The 23774-nt window shown below is 39.8% G+C and overlaps 1 protein-coding gene across 1 annotated transcript in view; it reads right to left on the bottom strand.

Moving 5' to 3' along the window:
* MAN1A1 (mannosidase, alpha, class 1A, member 1) overlaps window positions 1-8069 on the bottom strand; it is a 166967-nt gene extending 158898 nt beyond the window's left edge. Inside the window, exons 1-2 of the mRNA XM_011942954.1 lie at window positions 7854-8069; window positions 6773-7597 (exon numbers count right to left, since the gene is read on the bottom strand). Of these exons, the coding sequence (XP_011798344.1) occupies window positions 6773-7375 (603 nt within the window). The 5' untranslated portion in view covers window positions 7376-7597; window positions 7854-8069. The remainder of the gene's footprint in view (window positions 1-6772; window positions 7598-7853) is intronic.
* Window positions 8070-23774: the final 15705 nt, after the last annotated feature.

Below are 23774 nucleotides of genomic sequence, written 5' to 3'. Positions count from 1 at the left end.
ACACTATCAGGTGATGGACGGAGCTCTGATTATAGAATTTATCAGAATTACATAATTTTTGCCCAGCCTAAAATAATAATTCTCACTTCTTAAAAACATTCCTCCAAGATGAAACAGACTGAAATTCACTTTACTTGATCTCTTTATGTAGAAGAATAACTTCAATACTTAAGACAGGTAACTCAGCCAGGCATGGTGGCTCACACCTGTAATCCCAACACTTTCGGAGGCTGAGGTGGGAGGACTGATTCAGCTCAGGAGTTTGAAACCAGCTCGGGAAATATAGTGAGACCCGATCTGTATTGTGTAAATAAAAAAATTCTTTATTAGAAAAAAAAGAAACTAGGATAACTCGACTGTGACTACTCTGAGAAAGATGGTATCTGCAGGAATAGGCATATTTGACTGTGAGAAAGAGACAAATTAATTCTTTAACATATACTCTGAAGAAGCTGAAGACGTATATGCAGTAAGTATATCATTCTAAAGACACAAGTTTTTTTGGAATTTGGCAGAAATCAAAGAAAATCAGTGTTGACCGTAGCACAATAAAATTACACTTATATGGAAAGGTCTCTTTGATGAACTGGAAATGTATCCCTTTAAGCACTAAAACTCAATTTTAACTATTTTTTTGATGCCCTTTTGAAACTTCATTATCCACTTTCCTGAGTTATTAAACAGTATATGGATCGATGCAATCTTGGCTTGATGGCTTTTGGTGGTGACCAGTAACAGCAATAATCACAAGCAGCATTTACTGTGTGCCCACTTCATGTCTGATACCATTCTAAGTGCTTTACTATCACATTTAAGCCTTGGGATCCAACAAAGTGGGTACTACTATTAACCTCATTTTACAAATGAGGAAACTAAAGTTCTGAGAGATTAAATCATTTGCAGAAGGTCACAAAGCTAGAGAATGGTAGAGAACAGATTCAGACCCAGGTTATGTGAGTCCAGAACCATCCTTCTAACCACGACATCGCTCCAAACGAATGGAGCAGAGACAGGTAAGTGCACCCAAAAAGAGAATCACCAGAACCTACTTGGGTGGAAAGAATTGCCCATAGATTGATGTGATTTTTACATGTATGTCTACTTTTAAAACAATCATCCTTTAGGTTAGCTGCCATTCTTCTGTTATCCATCATGCAGTATCAGAAGAGCACACAACGTTTATAATTTTAAAGCAGCATTTCTAGTCACCACATGTCCCTTCTCTGGGTGATCCCCTTTCACCCTTTGTATATACAGTAACTCACTCTCCTCTGCTCTCCCTTCTTTTCCCCACTTTTCTTCATAAAGATTTTTTAACTGAATGATTACAAATGCCTGTGCTTCTTGGAGAGATCTTTATAAAGAGAACAAGATGTCCTATCAAGCTTTCCCTGGGTGTCTTTACAAAGAAGGCGGCTTCTAAACCATGCCACTGGTAAGATTTTTAACAATTGACTTAAAAATTACTTTGATCCATGGTTGGCTGAAAAAAAAAAAAAAAAAACCACCACACTAGTGTAAGGTCAAATTTATAATAATGCACAATTGTGTGTTTTTTTACTCTCTATTAGGGCCTGCAAATCATAAACCTGGATAATTTACACAATTCTTTGGAGTTTTATTTAGGAGACAAGCCATGTGGGGGACAGTGAGCTACACTCACAGAAGACTGGGGCTTCCCTCTGCAACTCAACTCTGCCACTAGCTGGTGATGTGATTTCCAGAAAGATCTTTGTGTCTTGGTTGCCTTTACCGTAAAATGAATGAACTATCTCTCAGATCTCATTCAGATGCAATACTTTATGACTTAGAGCATACATTTAGTTTTAAAATCTGAGATTTAAAGTTATCATGCCATAATCTGCAGAGTTTGTGTAAAGGGCCTTTTAACAGATTGAGAGATGGTGGGTGGGGATAAGATAGAGCTCAATCACTGAACATCAAGCAAGGAACTAGGCTAAGAATATTGAGGGAAAAGTCAAGACTCATTTCCTCAAAGAAGGAATCTCTTCCTTAAACGCACCAAACAGGTATCTCGTTTACTATTTTCATCTACTTGGGGGACAGGCTGTTTTGCCACTCGTTTCACAGTATCTCTGGAGCCCACCATGGCTGTTCCTATTTTTACTAATCAAACTCTTCTTTGACCAACATACACACAATTATAAAGAAAGAAATTTAAAAGACCACAGGTGTTTGACTGGGTTAGGGGGTATAACCAGGTTCCAGCGCAATTCAGATCTACCCTGTGTATTCAGCCCTCATCCCTCACACGGATCTGCAGGTATTCCTTCCCTCTGACCTTTGGACACATGCTTAAAGTTCTCTTCAATAAAAAATTTGCATCACCTGAGCTTATAAAATAATCTGATTCAAATACGTAAGTTCTTCAGCGAATTCCAACCAATTCAGATCTCATACAAATGCATCTTGTGTAATACTAAGATAAATTTTTCAAGATGCTTTAGTTCATTATCTAAGAAGTATAGATAGCTGCATTTGTTTGAAAATACAATTTTTAAAACCTCTTTTCACACTTTTAACTAGGTTGTAAGTCCCATATACATAAGCAGCTCCTTTCTATGAATCCTAGTTAAGAGGAAGACAGAATACTCTTCTCGGAGAAACTATCAACAGCTTACAGAAAATGAAGCTGAATGTAATTAACTACCCATTAATGTATATACGTATTTTTTTGCTTTTGTATATTAGCAGTCAGCACCTATTCCAGTACTTACACTGTTGAATACTTATCTACTTGCTAAGGAGAGAAAAATCTTCGCAAACACCCCATGTCCTCCCTGCTCTGGGGAAAGGTCCCTGGGTGGAGCAATTCCACAGTGACCTATGTTCAGTAGGGAATGTGTCACAGCACAGCGGCACAGGCAAGAACCTAAGGATGTTGAAGCTTCTTGGGTCGAGTCTCCAAATCATGGTTTTTATTATTTTGTAAATATTATTTTCCACCCCAGAACTACCCATACAAATAAACTAGACAGTGTCAAAATAAAAGTGTTTTGCTTTAACCTGTCAAGGCAGATTATTCTCACATCTGATCTTTACCAAAAGGGTAAACTGTCAATAGTTAACATAAATTATAGACTATATGCCTAAGGCTAGTATAAAGTATAATAAATGTGTATTTTAACTATTAGCCATCAATATGAAAATGTTCTTTAAATTCATGATTACACAAATAGGTCTGGAATAAAATACCAAAGTCTTGTTTGAGAACTGAGAGAAGGAAACTGTAACCCCACAGGTGCAGGGTCACCTTACACGACAAATCTAAGGCTGCCAGTCTGCACATACTTCCAATCCCCACTTAGGTTGGTGAGGATTCCAGCCTGAGAAGAAAGGAGTCCCCTCTGACAACCTGACAGTCTTTAGCCCCAGCCCCTATTACTCAGGACCCCCCTTAATTCTAGAAAACGAAAAAAAAAAAAAAACCTTCCTCCAAATTGGATTAACACTCTAAATCCTAAAGGACAGCATAGGCTCGTTGCGCAAGTGGGAGAGGTTGCGGGGCAGGGGAGAAGGGAAGCTAAAAACGATTTCTGATTGAAAAAAAAAAAAAGTAAATGGACTATTTTTCTAAAACTTCCATGCTGCTATTTTAACTTTTGTGCTTCATTATTCTAACACTGCTTTTTAAAGCAAAGGACAACCTGAGTACAATTTTAAGATCAAACTCATGAAAATAAATATACACTATGTATGTATCTTAAATCTCAGCGAAATCCCAGAGTTAATTTACAAAGTTTTAACAGGGGTTAAGGGAGGAAGATCTTAATTCTATTTTGAAGTTTTACATCAAAGATTTACCATCCATCAAATTAGTAGTGGAAAGCATTTAACATTTTTTGTGAAGCATTCTGTACAATGACCTATTTGAAATTAACAGAGTATCTCCCCTAAGACACAAAGTTGCTAGAAATCTACTGCAGTACTAGTAACATAATTGTGCTGTAGATATAAAAAATAGTATTGACTGACTTTAAACCAAGTACAAAATAACAGGTTGACTCAAATTACAATCGAAGCTTCCAACATGTGAGATTTGAGTGCACTTTCTAAATTTTAACTATAAGTGTTAGTGCATTCAGGTGTGATAGAGAACCTAAGTATAAAGAGAATTAGAAAATACAGGAACAGATCAGGCATGGTGGCTCACACGTGTAATCCCAGCACTTTGAGAGGCCAGGTGGGTCCATCACTTGAGGTCAAGTTCGTGACCAGCCTGGCCAACATGGTGAAACCCAGACTCTACTAAAAACACAAAAATTAGTTGGGTGTGGTGGCACATGCCTGTAATCCCAGCTATTTGGGAGGCTGAGACAGGAGAATCGCTTGAACCCAGGAGGCAGAGGATGGAGTGAGCCCAGATGCCGAGATCATGCCACTGCACTACAGCCTGGGCAACAGAACCAGACTGCCTCAAAAAGAAAGAAAAAAAAGAAAAAGAAAAGAAAACACAGGAATGGTAAAGAACAAAACTAAGGCAAAGATTCTGTTTATAACAAAAAGTCCACAGTGGTGCCTGAAACTGAATCCAAATATGTAAAGTCCAGTGCCCTATTTACAATGGGCAACCACTCTTGCCTCTCTAAAGCCAAAGATTTTCATCACAGTTTTAAGAACAGCATCATAATTTTTTTTTTCCTTTTGGTTTCCAAAGGAATACATCTGCCTGAACTAATCTGATGGAAAATCATAATCCATTTCTTCCCATTAGCCTTTGACTAAACGCTGAAGCTAATTATGCTGGCTCTTTTGGGTTCTCACAGCAACAAGGAATTTTAAAGAACACATTTAGTTCCACTAGTTTATGCAAGACTGAGCGGTTTCAAAACATCTAGGTGCTAAGATGTTAGACAGAGGCTACATAAATCTCGTTTACACGGTTAATTAAGACCTTGGGATTTAGGGACACAGACAACATGGATCTACCAGGGATGGATATGTACACTGTTAATACGCTGTCCTGAGTCTGAGACTGCTACTGTCCCACTGGTTCTGCCCTGAATGCACTTGTAATCACTGTTGGTCAGTACCAATAGCTTAACATCTATGTATCTTTAGTATTAAAATCTTTTCCTTGGACAACTGTCATTTTGTTTGGACCCATGACATGTATGAATTACACTGTTCAAATTTAACAGAAACACATGCAGATACAGAACATTTGGGGTTAATTTCCTATGGCTTTGGTTGGATATTATTAAGGAGTCTGGGAGGATTTGGTAAGAAGTAGAGCTTTGTTCCACCTTCCTGATTTGGTAGCACAGGCAGGATTTCACGGAGAAAGGAAACTGCTAGAGAGTTGTTTTGGAGAGTAGAATCCATTCCCCCCAGTATGGGAGGGTTCTGTCCCTGAGGAGGGGTCTCAAAAAAGCAGATATGCCGATGGACTGTGGAAAGAAGCTATCTGCACAGGAGGGATGAAGGCATTCTTAGTAAACTGAAAGGGATCCAAGTCCACTTTAACTTGCTCAATTACAGCTTAACCAAATTCAGCTGGTCTTATATTACAAAGTCACAAATCCTATGACAATCCAGCTGCCTTCATTCTGCAGCCACTTACGCTAAATACCTCTCAACCACCTTAAAAAATCTGTTTACTCTCTGAAAATGGGATCAGGGACTTCCTTTCCTGATTACCTACCCAATATGAAAACACAATACTTACTTTCATAGAGATTATATTATTTTTTAAATGGCAAAAATATTACCTCCATTCATATTTTAGAAAATCGAACCAAGATTTGGAATGACATGCTTTTAACGTGGTTCCTACAGCTTTTCTATGTAAAACCCAGGCTGGTACCGTTTCACACTGGGAAGTAGCTCAGAGAGGAGGCATGTCGACAGACAACGTGGTGACAGGTGACTGGTGGAAGTTCGGACCTCGGGCTTCAAGTCCTGACTCATCACTAACGGGTTCTGGAGCTCTGGGTCCTTCGATTTTCATCTTGAAAATGACAGCCTGAAAGGACATTTTACGGCCCCCTTCAGCTTTAAGCTGGTCCTGAGCTAATTACATGTTACAAGTTCTAACTGAAAATTACGAGAAGGAAATTAGGAAAGATGTATCAAAGTCCATGTTTATCCTGGATTAAGTTTGTCACCATTGTGCTGCTGTGGAGGCAAACCTGTTGCATCACATGGAATACCTTATTTCTGGCTGTGCATTAGAAATACAAGAGGCAGAAGACTTTTTATATTTTCATTTCTCAAAAAAGTAAACAATAGTATCCCTCGATGATGGGAAGTTCTCAAGTTTCACCTTTATAGTCTGGAAGTACACACAGAATTCCACCTGGCAGACAAGGGCCACATGGCAGAACCCGTGGTATGCCGGCTCCCTTTACCACGCGTGAAGCCTCACTTTAAAGCCACGTCCCCAGTCCTTACCAGGGGGCTGATCAGTGTCGTCGCTGTTACTGGTGGGGTGATTAACCGTGTAGCGGCCAGAGAAAGAGTTTTGTATATTACCTGCCCATGAATTTATACCTACCTCGTGTGGCTTGTGCTCACCAGAGTAAGAGCAGGCAAATTAAAAGCAACGAGATTTGACCTTAGATCTTACTGGACATATCTACTACCACATTGAAAACAAGAAACGAAACAGCTTTTGACACAGCACCTGGAGGGGGCAAACCTCCATCTCCCCATACACTGCATTGTTGCAGTCTTCAGAGTTTCAAAGGCTTGCCGTTTTTCTCTGAAAAACACGGCCCGTCGGGAGGCATTTCTGGCGCGGCCCACTCACCTCTTTGATCTTTGCCCTTTTCTCGCGGATGGCGGCGTCGGCGGGCTCCCGGCTCTCCACCCCGATGGGAGGCACGAAGTCCACCGGGGGCAGGCCTCTGAACGGCGCCTTGTCACGCAGCTGGTCCTGGGCCACCTTCTTCTTCTCCAGTAGGATGTCTCTTTGGATCTCCTCGGGCAGCTTCTGCAGGGTCTCCTTGGCTTCCCTGAGAGCCCGCTCGTGGTTTTCGCGGATCCTGGCCAAGTTGTCCTCCAGGGCGGCCTCCGGGTCCCCGGGTGCCCCCTCCTCGCGGCGCCGGGCTCGCCCCTCGGCCGCGTCCTCGGCGCGCGCCCCGGGCCCGGACTTGTGGTCGGAGGCCGGCTGCAAGGCGGGGCTGGAGTGGAACAGGACCCCGCTGAGCAGCTTGGAGGAGTCTGGCAGGAAGAAGATCGCCCCGAAGCAGAGCGTGATGAAGGCGCTGAATACCAGCAGCAGCACGAACTTCTCCGTCAGGCGGAGGGCGGCGGGGCCCGACACCTTCCTGCCGCCGCCGCCTCCGAGCCCCCCGCCCAGGCCGCCGCCCGCGGGGCTGCTGAAGAGCGGCAACAGGCCCCCCACGGGCATCGCTCCCGCTGTCCAGTGGCCCGGCGCCGCGCTGCTCAGCAGCCAAACTTCGCCGCCGCTGGGCGTCCGCGGCTGCGGGGCTGGGTCCTGCGTATCCAGGCCGCCCGACCCCCTCGGCTGGGCTGCGGATCTCGCCTGGGGGAACAACTCCAAGCCGGGTCTTCTCCCCGGGGCGGCTCCTCGGGCACACAGGCACGCGCGACAGACCGCTGGCTGCAGCCCCTGCGGGGAGAGAAACAGTAAAACGTAGTAATTACGGCGATAATAAAGTTTCCAGCGGGTCTCCGCCCTCCGACTCCTGGCGAGCCGCCAGGACCGCTCCCCTTGAGCAGACTCCTGTCCAGCTCCGGGCACCGCCCTCGCAACCCACTCTTCGGACTTGGGGTGAAGTTTTCGGGTCCCGTGGGTAGGGGCGGGCTGTCCCGCGCAGGCGGGGGGGCAGGGCAGCGCGCTAGCACCTCGTGGAGGGGCAGCGCACCTCTGGGCAGGAGGGGCGCAGCGTGGGCGGACTCGTCAACTTCGCCCGCTCCCCATCTCCGCGCTGAGACTGCTGCCTCTTTCCTAGGCTGGGCTGAGCGCGCTGGCCCGTGGCTCCGCAGCCCCGGCGCGGCTCAGGTGGGCGAGCGCGCGGACCTGCGGGCGGGTGGCAGCGAATAGAGCAGCACGATATCCTCCGCCGCGGCCCCGCGAGCACTAATCTCACTGCCGGTCTCGGGGCTGTAGGAAACGAGGGAGGCGACGCGGCCGGAGAGTGACGGCGCGGCCGGGCCAATCACGCGCTGCCCAGGGTCCCGCGGGGGCGGGGCCGAGGCAAGGAGGGGTCTGCGCGGGGCGGGGAGTTTACGGGAAGCGCAGCCTCGCGGGGGCCCGGCCGGCGGCGGGGAGGTCGAGGGGCCGGGAGGCGCGAGGTAGGCGGGAGCCGGGGTGAGGAGGGCGGTGGAACCGGTGGCTGAGGCCCAGCCCCGAGAAGCGGCAGGCGGAGTTCGGGGTCGGGGAGTTTATCCTGCGCCGGCCTCGGCCGGGGTCCCCGGGGTGGTTGATCCTCTACTGACCCGGAGGCGCCTGGACCGGCGCGGGACCTCCCTGCCTCCTCCTCCGACCCCCGCGGGGCGGTCGGGGGCGCTCCCGAGGAAGTCCCGGGAAAGACGGGGTCTCGCAGGGGATCCCGGGCTTTGGGTGGTTCTGAAGCACGACTTTACTCCAGTTACCCTCTTTTTATCCAAGGCCAGGGTTCCCCAGGTGCCAAGTGGCAGTGAAACCCCAGTTGCCTCGGTTAGGGGAGCCGTGACCCTGGGAGCTTTTGAGCCCTCTGGTATAACATCCTTTTACATCTTAAGAGACACAGTTCTGTGATTGCTTAGGACTTTTTTCGTATGCGCCCTCTCTTCCCCCCCAAAACCGAAAAAACTTGTATGCCTCTCCCGCCCACCCCTACTTTTCGTGTTCATTTACCTCATAGAAGTTGGTCAAATTTTCCATTCGAAGACGAGTTTTATGCTGCGGTAGCTTCAAGCAATAAGTCGAACATTGTGTTGAAATTAAGTCTTGGATCCGACTACTTCCAGCGAAGTGAGGAGTTGGTCCAATAGAAATTATTTTCCAAAATGTGTTGTAATTCCCCTGTTGCTGCACAAATAAAGTGTTATCAGAGAGGAAAACGTTGACTGACTTCCCATTTCTGAAAGCTGATTTGTAGTCGCCTTATTTCAGCCTCACCCTTCTCTGGAAATGTGACGTTAGTTCTGTTTGTGCTTAAGACAAAACAGCTAACACCTTTCAGGAAGGTGGTTCCAGTACAGTTGTTTCCAGGTGTTAAGCTGTATGAGAAAGTAGAAAAGTAATCAGAAATCCTGCCTAGTTTTCTTTTAATTATTTAAATATTAATTTTAACCGTCATTATTTGTCGTCTACTTGTTTTGTGTAAAATGAGTCATACACTCAAAGTTCTTGTTAATAGGAAATTATTGTTTGATAAAGCTGGCTTTATGGCTTGGTAATTTTGATACCTGCTATGAAATTCTATGCCCAGAAGAGTGCAGCATATCCAAGCAGGGTAATAAGTTCAGACTGACCTGAAAAAGAAAACAAGGATGATTTTTTTTTTAATGATGGAAAGGCAATTTTTATTTCAAACGATTATGCATTTATAGGTTGTGCATAGGCTGAAAGGTTTGAATCACTGTGGAATAATGTTTCTAACAACATCCTGAAAACTGAGTTACCTCTTGAACGGATAGATAAATAGGAACTGGGTTAATTACCCCAAACGCTAATCTTTTTATGATCATCCTTTTTTGGAATGGTTTATTTTAAAAATTATGTTTTAAGAATGGAATTATAGCCCCAGAAATATTTAGAAGCTTTATTTCAAATTAATGTTATTAAGTATTCCAGCAAAACAATAAATTCCACTTTTAAGTGTATGTTAAATTGATGATGAAGGAGAGTTATAACTTAATTCTATTACTGACACTTTAATTTTGATACCAAATCAGTTTGGGCATTTAACTTCTGTAGTGGAAATATTCAAAATTTAGTACATGGGTTTAAGGATTTTTTTTTCCCCAAAAAACTTTAAATTTATCTATGTTGTTTCTAAATCTTTTAAAGTAACTACTCTTTTTAAGTTCATCATGAAGCTTATTTTAAGATGGTTTTTCTTATTTTCTGTATTTCTTATATGACAGGGTTATACTTGCAGCCTGGCTTTAATAGTATGTTAAACAAGAAGTTAACACGGGTGGTTGATTACAGGTACATATTAAAGGGTGTCTGTGTGCATTAGGTGGGATAAGAACTATATGGAAACACCGATATTTGGGCCAGAGCAAATTTGAAAAATTCACAAAGAAGGTATCTGAAGAGGCATAGCAATCAAAGTATGCATCCTCTTTAAAATAACCACATAAAGCCCTGTGTGCTCATGGTAAGGGAGGAGTAGAAAGAGTCAACAAGTAAAAATGCGTTTTGTAGAAGCAAAATCTGACACTTTCCTCTGATTTCAATACTACAAAGCACTTGACATTCTACCATTGAAAAAAGTACTTTGTACCCTGAGATAAAAAATAAAGGTGATTGGTTCTTGTCCTTCAAGTAATGAAACCTTGACTTTGTCCCCTAAGACTCCCTAGCCACATCTACCTGAAGGTAATGTCACCATCTTTATGAATGCAATGATAGTGCTGAAATTGCTGTTTTCTCATGGATGGTCTAATGTAAACCTAGGAACCTTAGTAATTTTGTGGGATTTTTTTTTTTTATACTTGCTGTGTTTTTTTATTTGTCCAGCCAGTCCTTTTGAAGTATGATTCTCTTGTAATTTTTGCAGGTTTGCTTGCAAACTTAATTCTTACATTTTCCTTTTTCAATACTTAATGTCTTTTTGTATTTCTTTGATAATTTGTAAATTTTTGTGTTTCAAGATTATATCTGAATCAAGTTATTTTTTAAAAATCTGATCATCAGTGATACCCCAAAACACTACAAAGAAATCCCCAAATGTTGTTGCTTAGATTTTTCTGCTTTCAAAAAAAATTACCAAAAGGTAGATTTAATTTTTACATTAGCATGCCTAAAATGAAATATAGTAATAATTATGAGCAGAGTTACAGAGGAAAAATTGGCAATATTTTTATAACACTGGTAAATTTATAGTTTTATAAAATTATAAGTTCTCAAAAATTAAAGTGCAAAAACTTTTCTTAGGAAGTTTCTAGGCACTACTAGTTAGAAGTTTATAGAACAATCCTTTTGAAGATTTTTGTTCTCTTCCTTTAAATAAAACAATCTAATAAAAGAAATGAATTTAATCTACATGTATAGTAAATAATGACTGAAATTCTCCAACAAGTTAGATTTCTGATAAAATCTTTTAATAGGAGATTTTCTAATTGTCTTCAAATTCTAGGTCACAATAGGTCTTTGCTCTTATTTAAAAAAAATCCAAATGTAATATGTAAAAAATGATTTATTGTGAATGTTAATCTTGAAGTTTGAATACTTCAATGGGCACTCTCAATTTTACATGAGATATATTAAGTTGGAAATCAACCAGAGTTTTAAAGGAAACTCAGTGTTATTTGTATGCAAATTGGAGTCTACTGTTATATTTCTGATGCCATGTTTTTGTTCTTCCTCGATTTACTTTGAAACACCTGAGTGGCAGATTATTTTTATACAATCCCAATCACATTTTTTTGAGGGGGCGTGGGTGCCAGGGGCAGTGAGGGCAGGAGCCCTCTGTTCCTGCAGGCTCCTGCTGAAATACACAGTTTTGTTTTAAACACATTTGATAAATATTAACTGTCCCCAACTTAAAAAGATTGTGTCCTGCAAGTATTTGTGTGCATTGGCTCTTTGGAACTTTCAGAGCATTTTTCTTCATAGAAACAGAGTTGTAAATGGTGCTTTGGGTTGCTAGCCTGCAGTGCAAAGACCTCACCCTAGGGAAGAATAACATCTTGGAAAAAGTACTGTTGCAATGCTGGTAATCAAAGTAACATTACATTAGAAAGTGTTTTATTTATTATGAGTGTTGGAGCCTGAGGACAAACAGATTTATTTGAAAGACGAGATATAATGATAGTTTCAGAAATATTCTAAAATCAACTTGCAAGCTCAGAAAGGTGTGTGGAAGTTCTTAGGTATAGTTTTCCTTTACCATGTGTAGCTTTCTTTTGGTTTGAAGAATATCATAACTATTGCCCTTCAGGTATTTTTACTTTGGTTTTGTTTTGATTTGATTAACAAAGGGACTGAAAGAAATAACAGGGAGAGGTTTTCCTGAGGTCACTGGGCAAGGGTTTGAATAAGAGAGGAATTTATTATAGAGCGCGTGCATGCGCATGTCTTGGCTATGTGACCATGGCCAAGAAGTCACCTATTCTGTGTCTCTCATTCTTCATCTGCAGCTTTGTTGTGCCTCTTAGGTTAAATGATGTCACTAATGTGTCTGGCACAGTAGGCATTTAAGAAATTTAAGTCCATTTTTCCCCTCTCTTAGAAGGGTAATTAATGTTCGGAATGAGGAAAGAACAGTGTCTGTGGGATTCTTCTAAAGAAGACCCAAGAAAGGATGGCAGGCAGGGTATTTTAGGTTATATGGCTTTTCATATGGTTGTCACTTTTCATCTCCCAACCCGTATTTGAATAATATCCACTGGAGAAAAAAGTATGGTTGGGAGGAACAGCGTCGGGTTTGGTAGCTGGAGAGTCTTAAAATGTTTCTTCACCCTTTATAGGATCAAAAGGTTGACCAACTAACCTACTGCTACTACTACTACTTGTTAATTGGCAATTTATAATTGTATAAATTTGTAGTGATGTTATGATTTCTGAATATAATGCAGAATACTTAAATCCAGGTAGGTAACATATCCATTACCTCAAATACTTAGTATCTTTTGTGGTAAGAACATTTGAAAATTACTTTCTCATCCGGTTTTAAATGTATAGTGTTCTCTCATGAACTATATTCACTATGCTGTGTGATAGAACTAGGAAGAGAAATTCCTCTCATCTGAGATTTTGTATCCTTTGACCATTATCTCCCCATCCCCAGCCTCTGCAGGGTAGAATGGTGATTCTGTTCTCTGCTTCTGAGTTCAGTTGTTTTAGATTCTATATATAAGGGGGAACATGTGGTATCTTCCGTGCCTGACTGACTTCACTTAGCATTGTTCTCCAATTCCAACCACATCATCACAAATGATAGAATTTCCTTCTTTTTTAAAACTGAATAGTATTCTTTATAGTTCCTAAAGCCTTGACAAAATGTGAGTGATGGCAAAGTCTCAATGTGAGGAGAATGGCCTTATGGTTCAGTGCCCGAAGAATCAGGAAACCAAGGTCTTAGAGCTGAAAGGTGGCACTGAGAATGCTAACAATGACCGTTAGGGGTCCTTGTATATAAAATGTTTGAATGATATGACTTGAGGAGAATATACTATTTCAACTAAGTGAAACAAAGGAAAAATTTCTTTCCATGGTCAGAGAAAGATATAAAATATTTCGTTTTTCAGTTGCTAGTACATTAGATATATTTTTAAAATAAATCAGTTTTTCTTTTAGAAAATCTTTTTTTCCTCTCCATTCTCGGTCCCATAAAAACCACATGCTTTTCTGGAACAATAAAAAATTCAGAAAGGGAAAAAAATAGTGAGACATCATTCTGCCCAGTTATAATTAATTTTCATGAAATATAAAAGTGAAATGAAACCACCACATGTGCTTGTTCCTATTTTGGAGAAACTACCTACAACTATGACACAACAGCATTTGGCTTCCCAATTTTTTTTTTTTTTTTTTGAGACGGAGTCTCGCTCTGTCCCCCGGGCTGGAGTGCAGTGGCCGGATCTCAGCTCACTGCAAGCTCCGCCTCCCGGGTTTACGCCATTCATCCTGCCTCAGCCTCCCGAGTAGTTGGGACTACAGGCGCCCGCCACCTCGGCCAGCTAGTTTTTTGTATTTTTTTTAGTAGAGACGGGATTTCACCATGTTAGCCAGGATGGTCTCGATCTCCTGACCTTGTGATCCGCCCGTCTCGGCCTCCCAAAGTGCTGGGATTACAGGCTTGAGCCACCGCACCCGGCCTGGCTTCCCAATTTTATTGCAAAATAAAGGTAGTGTTTGCACAACATGTTCTGTCTTTCATATGGTCCTTGAGGACAGAACTTTGTCTTAGCCTTGGGTCCCTGTAAATGGATAGGAACTTACCTGTGGTTCTTTGTCCATTAAACTTATTTTTTAAGTTCATTTGGAGCATTCTCCTGGAATATGTAGACTCATTTATGGGATAAAGTAAAAGCAGATCTGTGTTGCAGATAGTACCTTGGCAAATTATATTTATGTATGTTTGATTTGTAGTCATTTCATTTGGCGTAATTAATACTGGTCTGGATTTGGGGAAGGAGAGAGAGACACACGCTGAAATTACCATCGGAAAAAAGAAGGGAGGAATTTCAAATCAGTGACCCATGTGTTTATTAGACTTAATTGGCTGGAACTGGCAGAATCTCATATACGTTTTCTAAATTACTAGGCTTAAAATGTGATGAGTTTGAGATACTTAGCCTGACTCTTAGATTATAAACAGTTTTTGAACATTCATTGAGATCATTAGGTTCTCCAGTTTTCTCCAAATACTAAATTTGTGTGATATATTCTACGATGAAAATTCTGTCCTATCTTCAACAGTAACCAACAAGAAATGAAAATATAAAGTGTTAACAGAGTGCCACCTATTTTATGTTTTTATTATTAAAATTCATGTATATCTTCACCAAGAAATTGACTTCAGTATTGTTAAAAGTAAGTCAGCATTATAGTTTACTTAAGTAATTCTAGAGCTATTTTTTTTTTTTTATTTCATAGGTATTTATGGGGTAGAACAAATTAAGAAGAAAGGAAATTTAAATTTGTGAAACTTCAGTTACTAGAGAGCTATATATACTGTGCCTGTAAGTACGTTTTATTAAGTGTATATAACTTCATCATTTCTCTCTCCTTAAAAAAAAGTATTTTTCTCTCTGGTAGGAATGTAAAATGGTGCAGCTGCTTTGGAAAACAGTGTGGCAGTTCCTCAAAAGGATAAATATAGAGTTTCCATATGATCCAACAATTCCACTCCTAGATACACTCAAGAGAAATGAAAATATATGTGCACACACAAATCTGTACATGAATGTTCATAGCAGCATTATTTATAATAGCCAAATGCTGGAAACAACATAAATGTCCATCAGCTAAGTGGATGAACAAATGTTGTTATCCATACAAAAATTATTATTCAGCAATAAAAAGGAATCAAATGTTGACACATACTACAACATGCATGCACCTTGAAAGCATTATACTAAGTTAAAGATGTCAGTTACAAAACACTACATATGATATAACTGTATATATATAAAATGTCTGAAATAGGTAAATCTATAGGGACAGAAAGTAGATTAGTGGTTGCCTTGGGCTGGAGGGATAGGAGGATGGAGGGTCACCATAAGGGTATAAGATTTCTTTTGGAGGTGATAAAAATGTTCTAAAATTTTCTATGGGGATGTCTGCATGACTTTGTGGATATACTAAAAAAGTACTGAATTGTACTTTACACAGTTGATTTTTATGATGTGAATTATATTTCAATAAAGCTATTACCAAAATAATGTTTTCCTTTCAGAACTGTTTTATAAGAATCTTAAGAACCATGGAATATCTTACTAAAAATATATAAAAAGAACTAGATGAAGTTGACATTATACTAAATAGCATTATTAAATTTTAAAGTCCAAAAAGTACTGAGAGGATAAAGTCAAGAAGCATTTTCACAAACACAGAAGAAAATGCTATCGTTTGTCATCTTGAGAAATATGTATTTTTATTTAGTAGTCAAGCCAAGGGAATTTTTTAAAGTTATGAATCACTTCTATGCTGTACGCTCATTTCTATTAAGTAAAACATAGGCAAGTAGTATTCATATTTTTGATGTGTGGAAAATTACTATTAAATGTACCTCACAGCACTGTACTGACCAAGATGTTTCCAGGAGAACTTAACTTGTTTGTAGTTGGCAACTTTTTTTTTTTTTTTTTTGAGGTGGAATTTTGCTTTTGTCATCCGGGCTGGAGTGCAATAGCATGATCTCGGCTCACTGCAACCTCCACCTCGGTTCAAGCAATTCTCCTGCCTCAGCCTCCCGAGTAACTGGGATTACAGACGTCTGCCACCACGCCCAGCTAATTTTTTGTATTTTTCTTAGAGACTGGGTTACACCATGTTGGTCAGGCTGGTCTTGAACTCCTGACCTCAGGTAATCCACTCAGCTTGGCGTCCCAAAGTGTTGGGATTACAGGCATGAGCCACCGCACCTGGCTGGCAGCTTTTAAACTTAAACAAAATGATACAGAGGCAAGAAAGCTGGATTGGGAATCAGAAGCTCTATTTTTAAAACTGACTATGAGTTTTATGAATTAAAACAGCCGCAATTCCGTCTGTAAAATAATGGGGACTCCTCCAAACTGAAAAATTTGTTGTGAAGATAAAAATAGATATATGTGTATTGCAGAACGCTGTACAACTGTAAGGTGTTGGAATAACTATTAATAATTATTATTAAGGTAAACCACTGGGTACAGTGGCTCATGCCTGTAATCCCAGCATTTTGGGAGGCCTAGGCAAGATGATCACTTGAGGCCAAAAGTTCAAGGTCAGCCTGGGTGACATAATGAGACCTTGTCTCTACAAAAAATCAAAATGTTAGTTGGCGTGGTGGCATGTGCTTGTAGTCCCAGCTTAGGGAGCTGGAGTAGGAGGATTGCTTGAGCCCAGGAGTTTGAGATTATAGGTAGCTATGATTATGCCACTGTACTCCTGCCTGGAGAAGAGCAAGATGATCTAAAAAAAAAAAAAGATGTAAATAACACTAATATTATTTGTTAACATTTTGTATTGTTGTTGTATTATTAAAATTCCAGGCTGGGAGCAGTGGCTCACACCTGTAATCCTCACACTTTGGGAGGCCAAGGTGGGTGGATTACCTGAGGTCAGGAGGTCGAGATCAGCCTGGCCAACATGGCAAAACCCTATCTCTACTAAAAATACAAAAACCGTTGGGCTTGGTGGCTGGCACCTATAATCCCAGCTACTCGGGAGGCTGAGGCAGGAGAATTGCTTGAACACGGGAGGTGGAGGTTGCAGTGAGCCAATATCTTGCCACTTCACTCCCGCCTGGCAAAAGAGCAAAACTCTGTCTCAAAAAAACAAAAAGCAAAAACAATAAAATTATTGAGAAGACCAAAGGGATAAAATTTCTTTCTCTCTCTTTCTGTCTCTCTTGCCCTCACTCTTGTTCTCACTCTCCTTCTGAGATCCTGAACTCAAAAAGTTAAAATATTTTGAATAACTATTTTCTAGAGAAATCATGAATATTTAATAAGACATTATCAAATGTATAGCAGAACCTATAACTGACTCTTTTATGTTCAGTTAATCTCATCAAAATAGAAACCATTATCTTTCATGCTTTCAATAGCTAGTATCAATATATCCTGAGAACTTTTCTATTCTGCTTTCATATAGTATTCCTCATTTAATTTATATTTCTTTCAAATAGATTTTTATCCTTTACTTTTTATTGTTATATATTCTTATAACAAATATAATATATAGGTATAAATAAATTTTAGAATATATGGACCAACAAAAAAGTGAAAAAAACCTTAAACTTCTTACAATAATAAGTTGTACATGTCTTATAGCATAAATCGTGCTGTCTTTCAATATGTTCAAATAAACATTGTTTCTGGATTTCCTCCTCCTCCCTCCATCCTTTAAAAAATTATTTGTAGTGAGTAGTATCTATCTTTCTTGCCTGACATGGAAAGCAGATGGAGATGCATAATGCTTTTGCTAAAGCTCTAAACGTTCTCATTTTTGAAAAACAGTAACCAATGGTAAATTAAAGAACTATTATCACTGATTCCTCTTTATAATCTGTGGAGTTTTCTGTTTACTCTGACCACCTATTTCTTTACTCTTACTGGATGCCAAATCATTACAATGTGATTTGGGGAAATAAGACATTATAAAAAGAGAAATCAATTATTCGTACCTCATAGAAATAATCACATTTAATATATTTTAAATCTGTCATATATATATTTGATATCTGCCACATATATATATGTGTAGTTATATAGAACCAAAAACACTTAAACACAAAGATGTAAAACTGCTAAACCATTCAGGTGCAATTTCTTTTTCAAACCATAGAAATGTAGAGAGAATAATCTGAACTAGTCTAAGCAGACTTCTCTTAGCATCAGCTCTTCTATGTGCCTATGCTGTTTTTCTTGGTAGATTAAAATTACGCAAACCACCTTTGGTTGATTAAAAGCTGTAGGTACTCTCCAATTTTTGTTGTGGTTTGCTTTCTCCTTGGTTAGAAGTTTTTAGTTAAATTTAAAATGTTTGGTTGTTTTTTGTTGTTGTTTTGTCTTGCCTGTCACATACTAAATCCAATGAGAAGAACGTGACGCGTTAATTATTTCCACTTCTCAAAATAGATTTATTGTTAATTTCTCCTTTCAGTGTTACTGTTCTTTCAAAGAGATAAAGATTTAATTCTGGGCACTGCCCTACAGGAGCCATACAGGACATTTTAGTTGACCAATCTTTAAGTAAAAACAGAGTCCTTTTTCATTTCATAAACGCCTTGCTGTTTATGTATATTGCTTGTAGCAAATAAGGGACTTGGAAATCTGAAATGCAAAGAGAAAATTCTTTGCAGCAGTTTTTAGAAGTAGTTATTCATAAACTGAACACCGTAACAATGAGTCGTAATTAGGATACAAAGTAAACAGAACACATAATCGTTTATATTCTCAATTTCTTCATTTAGTACACGAAGAAGGGATGCATAAACTGTTTTTGAAATAAGTTATTTTGTGTGTGTGTGTGTGTATATCTCTAAGATGTTTGGCCAAAACTTCATTTCTAGCTCCTAGAGTTATCTCAGTATTCCTCTTTAAAAGATCTTTTATTTTAACTCTCCTCTCTGCCCACCAACCTACTTAGATTCTGTGGTTCGTAATTTAAAGAAGTGCTTTGCCAGTATCTCAAGCACTTTTCTACTTCATCTTTTTTTTTTTTTTTTTTTTGTCCAAACCTCTAACTTTAGGAAACATCAAGTTTTTCACTACCTGCACCCTAGCAGCCCAGGTCTTAGCAGAAAAAGTACAGTATGGCAGATTGATTTCATCAGGTTTCAAATCTGACTTCAAATGATCCTAAACACTGTCTGGCAAGCCCCTTGTGTCTATTTGGTTGATTTACTTTCCCACTTAACAAGACACTTTCAGACTTTCTCCATTCTCTCCTACTCTCTCCAACCCAGTGGTTGTCACAAGAGAGTGGGGGTGTGGTGGGAGGAGCAGTTATGCCTCCTACCCCTCGGTGACATTTGGCAATACCTGAAGGCAGTTCTGACAGTCACTGTTCAGGGTGGGCAGGAGTGTCACTGAAATCTAGTGAGTAAGAGCCAAGGATGCTGCTCAACATTCTACAACTCACAGGACATTCCCACACAGTGTAGAATTGTCTGGTCCACCATGTCAGTATGCCGAGATGAGAAACCCTACTCTAGCACCTTCATGCTTGGCAGATGCCTTCTTTCCTTTACAGAGAAATAGCAGCAAGCGTTTGGGAACTCCCTCATCTTTTCTGTTTCAAACACAAAACACGTTTCTCGACACTGAGCCTCACATCTTGTTATGATAGAGCGATGATACCCTTTTCCTAGCTGAGGCTGACTACCACCCATGCGTTGGACTTTAAAACCTCTCATTTTCTCTGTAACATTATACTATTTTTATCCATTTTTTGTTCATGTATATTCAATTTTACCTTTTATATTTGCCCCTTTGACTTTAAAACAATACAGTTTCTTCAGCTAGACAAAACAAAACAAAAAGATGTTCTGTTCTTTCAGGTACTGCCTGTCCTTCTCCCTCTTCACAGCCACATTTCTCCAAGCGGTTGTTAATGATACCAGCTGTCTACAATTCACCACCTCTCATTCACTGCTCAGCCTACTCCAGCCTGGCTTCTGGTCCTACCCTCCATTAAAATAGCAATAATGAAAGTCACCAATGCCCCTCATGTTGTGAATTCCTGAGGTCATTTTAAATCTTCCTTTCACTTCACATCGCAGTAGCATTCAACAACACTTATCTTTCTCGACTTTTTTAAACAGTCTTCCCTTGACTTCTGCAAGACACAGTCTCTTGGTTTTCAACATCTCTGGACAATTATTTTGTCTCAGATGGATTCTTCTTCTTCCTGGCTTTTAAATGTAGGCATTTCCTTAAGGCTCAGTCCTGGAACTTCTCAATTTTCACTGCCTTCCTAACTCATGCCATTCAAACCCATTGCTTTAGTGAGTATGTATATACAAGATATTTTCAAATTAGTATTTCTGTTTCAGACTTGGAGTTTGAGTTCTGTATGTCCAGTTACCTACTTTTTTTTTTGTATGTCTCAAAATATCTCAATTTCAACATATCTCTAACAGACATCTGCCTCTTTTCTTAGATGTTGCTCCTTCCAATACCCCCGTTTGTCTTAGAACATGTTTATGGTCCTCTGTGGCTGTAGGACCTCCAAAGTGACCTCAGTTTTTGTCTGTTTTTCAAGCCTGGTCATTCAGAAAAGTAGGGATTGTTATAATGGAGCTTACTTGGGAGGGATCTTTCCCTGTGCCCTCATCCAAATTCTTTTCGAATCACTCTTTCACAGTCAACTATTACTTTCATGTGAGAACTAGATGGATTAATATTGAAATGTGGCAGCCCAAAAGTGGATTAATGTTGGGAGTGGTGAATGTCTGGTTTTGGTTTTGGTTTGCAAGGTAAGAGGTGCTGTTAGCCCAGTAACTAAAAGTTCCTAGGTTTTAGTTCATACCATGAGACAAAAATTTACGTATTCAAATTTGATAATCTCTTTCTTTAAGATTGCTAATGCCATCAAAAGCACTAACTTCTACCCATAGTCACTGAATTGTTTGAATTCTTCACTGGTGGTGGCAACATTGTCTCCCAGAGCTTTATATCCTGTTGGGCAGTTGAGCTCAGGTAACCAAGAAAGATAATTTAATTACCATTTAGTCATTGTATGCCATATACTTCTACATTGTCTTCCCAAAATACTAAGGACACTTTCATGGCTTTATGTAACACCCTACTTCCTGATTCCAAATTCTTTCAGTTAAGATGCTTTTGATTGCAAATAACAGAAAACATACTGGTTTCCTTCAGCAAAAACAAACAAACACAAAAAAACAAAGGAATTTATTAGAAGGATATTAGGAGGATACATAGGCTCATGGAATCAAAATGTGACTACTGTTTCCTTAAATGAAGTGGTTATGCTGCTAGAAGGAACTAGAATGATTTGCAAATTTATATCTAGAGTTAGAAACCCAGGCAGCCTCAGGACAACAATTATAAAGTAACACCCAGGAGGAGAAGGCTTAGACGTCAAAAGATTGTAGGACTCCCCCAGTTTATATCAGTAACAATCACATATATAAGAATAGAATTTTAGGGCGTATGACCAGAGATGGAGAAATGTTTTGGATTAGTCTGAACTTACCAAAATGAGTTCACTTACCAGGGATTCCTGATGCCATGTGATAGAGAGAAGCTGGGCTGGTTAACACTAACTTGACCTTACATCTGAACGTCAGGTGTCACAAGTGCCTTAGAATAACATGGAGAAGATTATTAAAATAAGTGGGAGATTGAAATCTTGGATTTGATTTATCACAGGTGTCCTGCCACCCATCCAAAAATGTATCCCTAAAGCAGGCCCGGAAAACATTCCATTCATTAGGGCTTTTGAGATATACATTATATTCAAAGCAAAGCTCTAACATATTTCAAAAGGGGTGTACTGGTTGTTCTTTGCAGGTTGTTCGAGAAGCTGAAATAGAAATTGATTTCTTGATTTCAGTAGGAATAGTGAGTCCCTGAGAGGGGAGAAGCCAGGCGGGTCACTTATCACTGGAGGAATAAATGGTGGGCCTGGTCCACATAATGGCAGCAGGGTATGAAATGGGATGACTGCAGAAATCTCTAACAGGGACTAATGGATCATCGAATTCTTGGGGCTGAAAAAGAACATTCCATTAAGGCCATGTTTGATTTTACTACCCAAAAACCAAGTCTGGTGAACACAGTTCTTTTCTGTTTACTCTATAGTAGAATAAAATATATATGTTTTATTAGTGGAGGTTAATTCTACAATTTATCATTTAGACTACAGAATATATATCACAGTGTAACTAGAGGGAGAAAGGATATAACCTGGAGACTGTAGATTTGTAACTAAATAGAGTAATTGATGAGATTTGTGATTATCTTCATTTGGAAAAGGAATGTGCTTTTGTAATATCCCTTATCCAAAATGCTTGGGACCAGAAGTGCTTCAGATTTTGGATTTTTTTTGGATTTTGGATATTTGCATGTACATAATGACATATCTTGGGTATGACAACCAAGTCTAAATATGAAATTCATTTACATTTCATATACACCTTATATACATAGGCTTAAGGTAGTTTTATGTAATACTGTAAGTAATTTTGTATATGTGTTTTGACTATGATCAGTCTCATGAGGTCAGATTTTCCACTTTTGGGTGTAAAATTTTCTGCTTGTGGCATCATATTGGTACTGAAAAAGTTTTGAATTCTGGAGCATTTCAGATTTAAGATTTTTGGATGAAGAATGCTCAACCTGTACAAGTAATACCTATATTACATTAGGAGGAGCAATCTTTTGGGCAGTGTAATTTTGAGAAGAAGGATATGAGTGAATGTTGTGGTATATGTTTGCCATTTTATTTCTGACTGTCTAGTATTTAACCATGTTGTTGCTATACGCTGTATTCTCTATTTGGAAGCATTCCCCAGTGAATATAGTCTAGGAAATATAAATGCTTCGTCTCCCACTACTGACATGAAGGTGTCAGATTCTCTCTCTCCCTATACTCATAGAAGCCAAGGCTTGGGTGTGTCACCTCATCAATTAGACACTGCTGCCTGGGATTATAAATTTAAGTAAGAAGAACATAAATGAAGACAGGATTAGGATTAATCTTTGGTAGTACAGTGGCGTGATGCTTGTAGTGTCGGGGGTCTCCTGGCCAGATGATGCTTGTCCAAAGACACTCTCTGGTTTTCAGGTATTTTGCTCTAGCTTCCTTTGATTTGGCGAGTTCTTGATTTTCTCCTCCAGTTTCTTGTTTTTAGATAATTGGAATTCATTTATATTGCTTGCATCCTACTGGACACAGAATTTAAAACCAGCCTAATATTCTTTCCTCCCTAATCCTGGTCCTCTTCTAATATTCCCTGTCTCAGTGAACTACTTGAACAGGCCAAAAACCCAGGGTATATTCTTGATAATCCCCTTTTCTCCAACTCATGTCTAACCCATCATTAAATTTTATTGATTTCTCTCCTTGAATCTATCCACTACTCTCCAGCTCTACTACCATCAACACCAATGCCCGAGTCCAAGCCATCCTCATGTCTCACCTGAACTACCACAACATATTTGTTCAACCTGAGCTCTTTTCCTCCCCCAACCCATTCTTCTCCAAATCCTTTAAATGTAAAATCTGATCATGTCATACACTACCCTGCCAGCCAGCCACTTCCACTTTCTCTTAGTCCTCAAGGAAATTGCCTTGCTTCCTATCTCCAGGCTCTTTCCTCTTTCTGGAATTCTCTTCTTCCCCTACTCCCTACACATAGTTAACTCCTATTCATCCTTCTTCACACCTTCTACCTCATAGTCTCTCCTTATGATTGCTGTCTTATTCTGCTTGGACTGCTAGAACAGAA

This window comes from Colobus angolensis, unplaced genomic scaffold (assembly GCF_000951035.1).
Source record: "Colobus angolensis palliatus isolate OR3802 unplaced genomic scaffold, Cang.pa_1.0 Scaffold213, whole genome shotgun sequence".
In the NCBI taxonomy this organism is placed as follows: domain Eukaryota; kingdom Metazoa; phylum Chordata; class Mammalia; order Primates; family Cercopithecidae; genus Colobus; species Colobus angolensis.
This window is presented reverse-complemented; position numbering and strand designations above follow the sequence as displayed.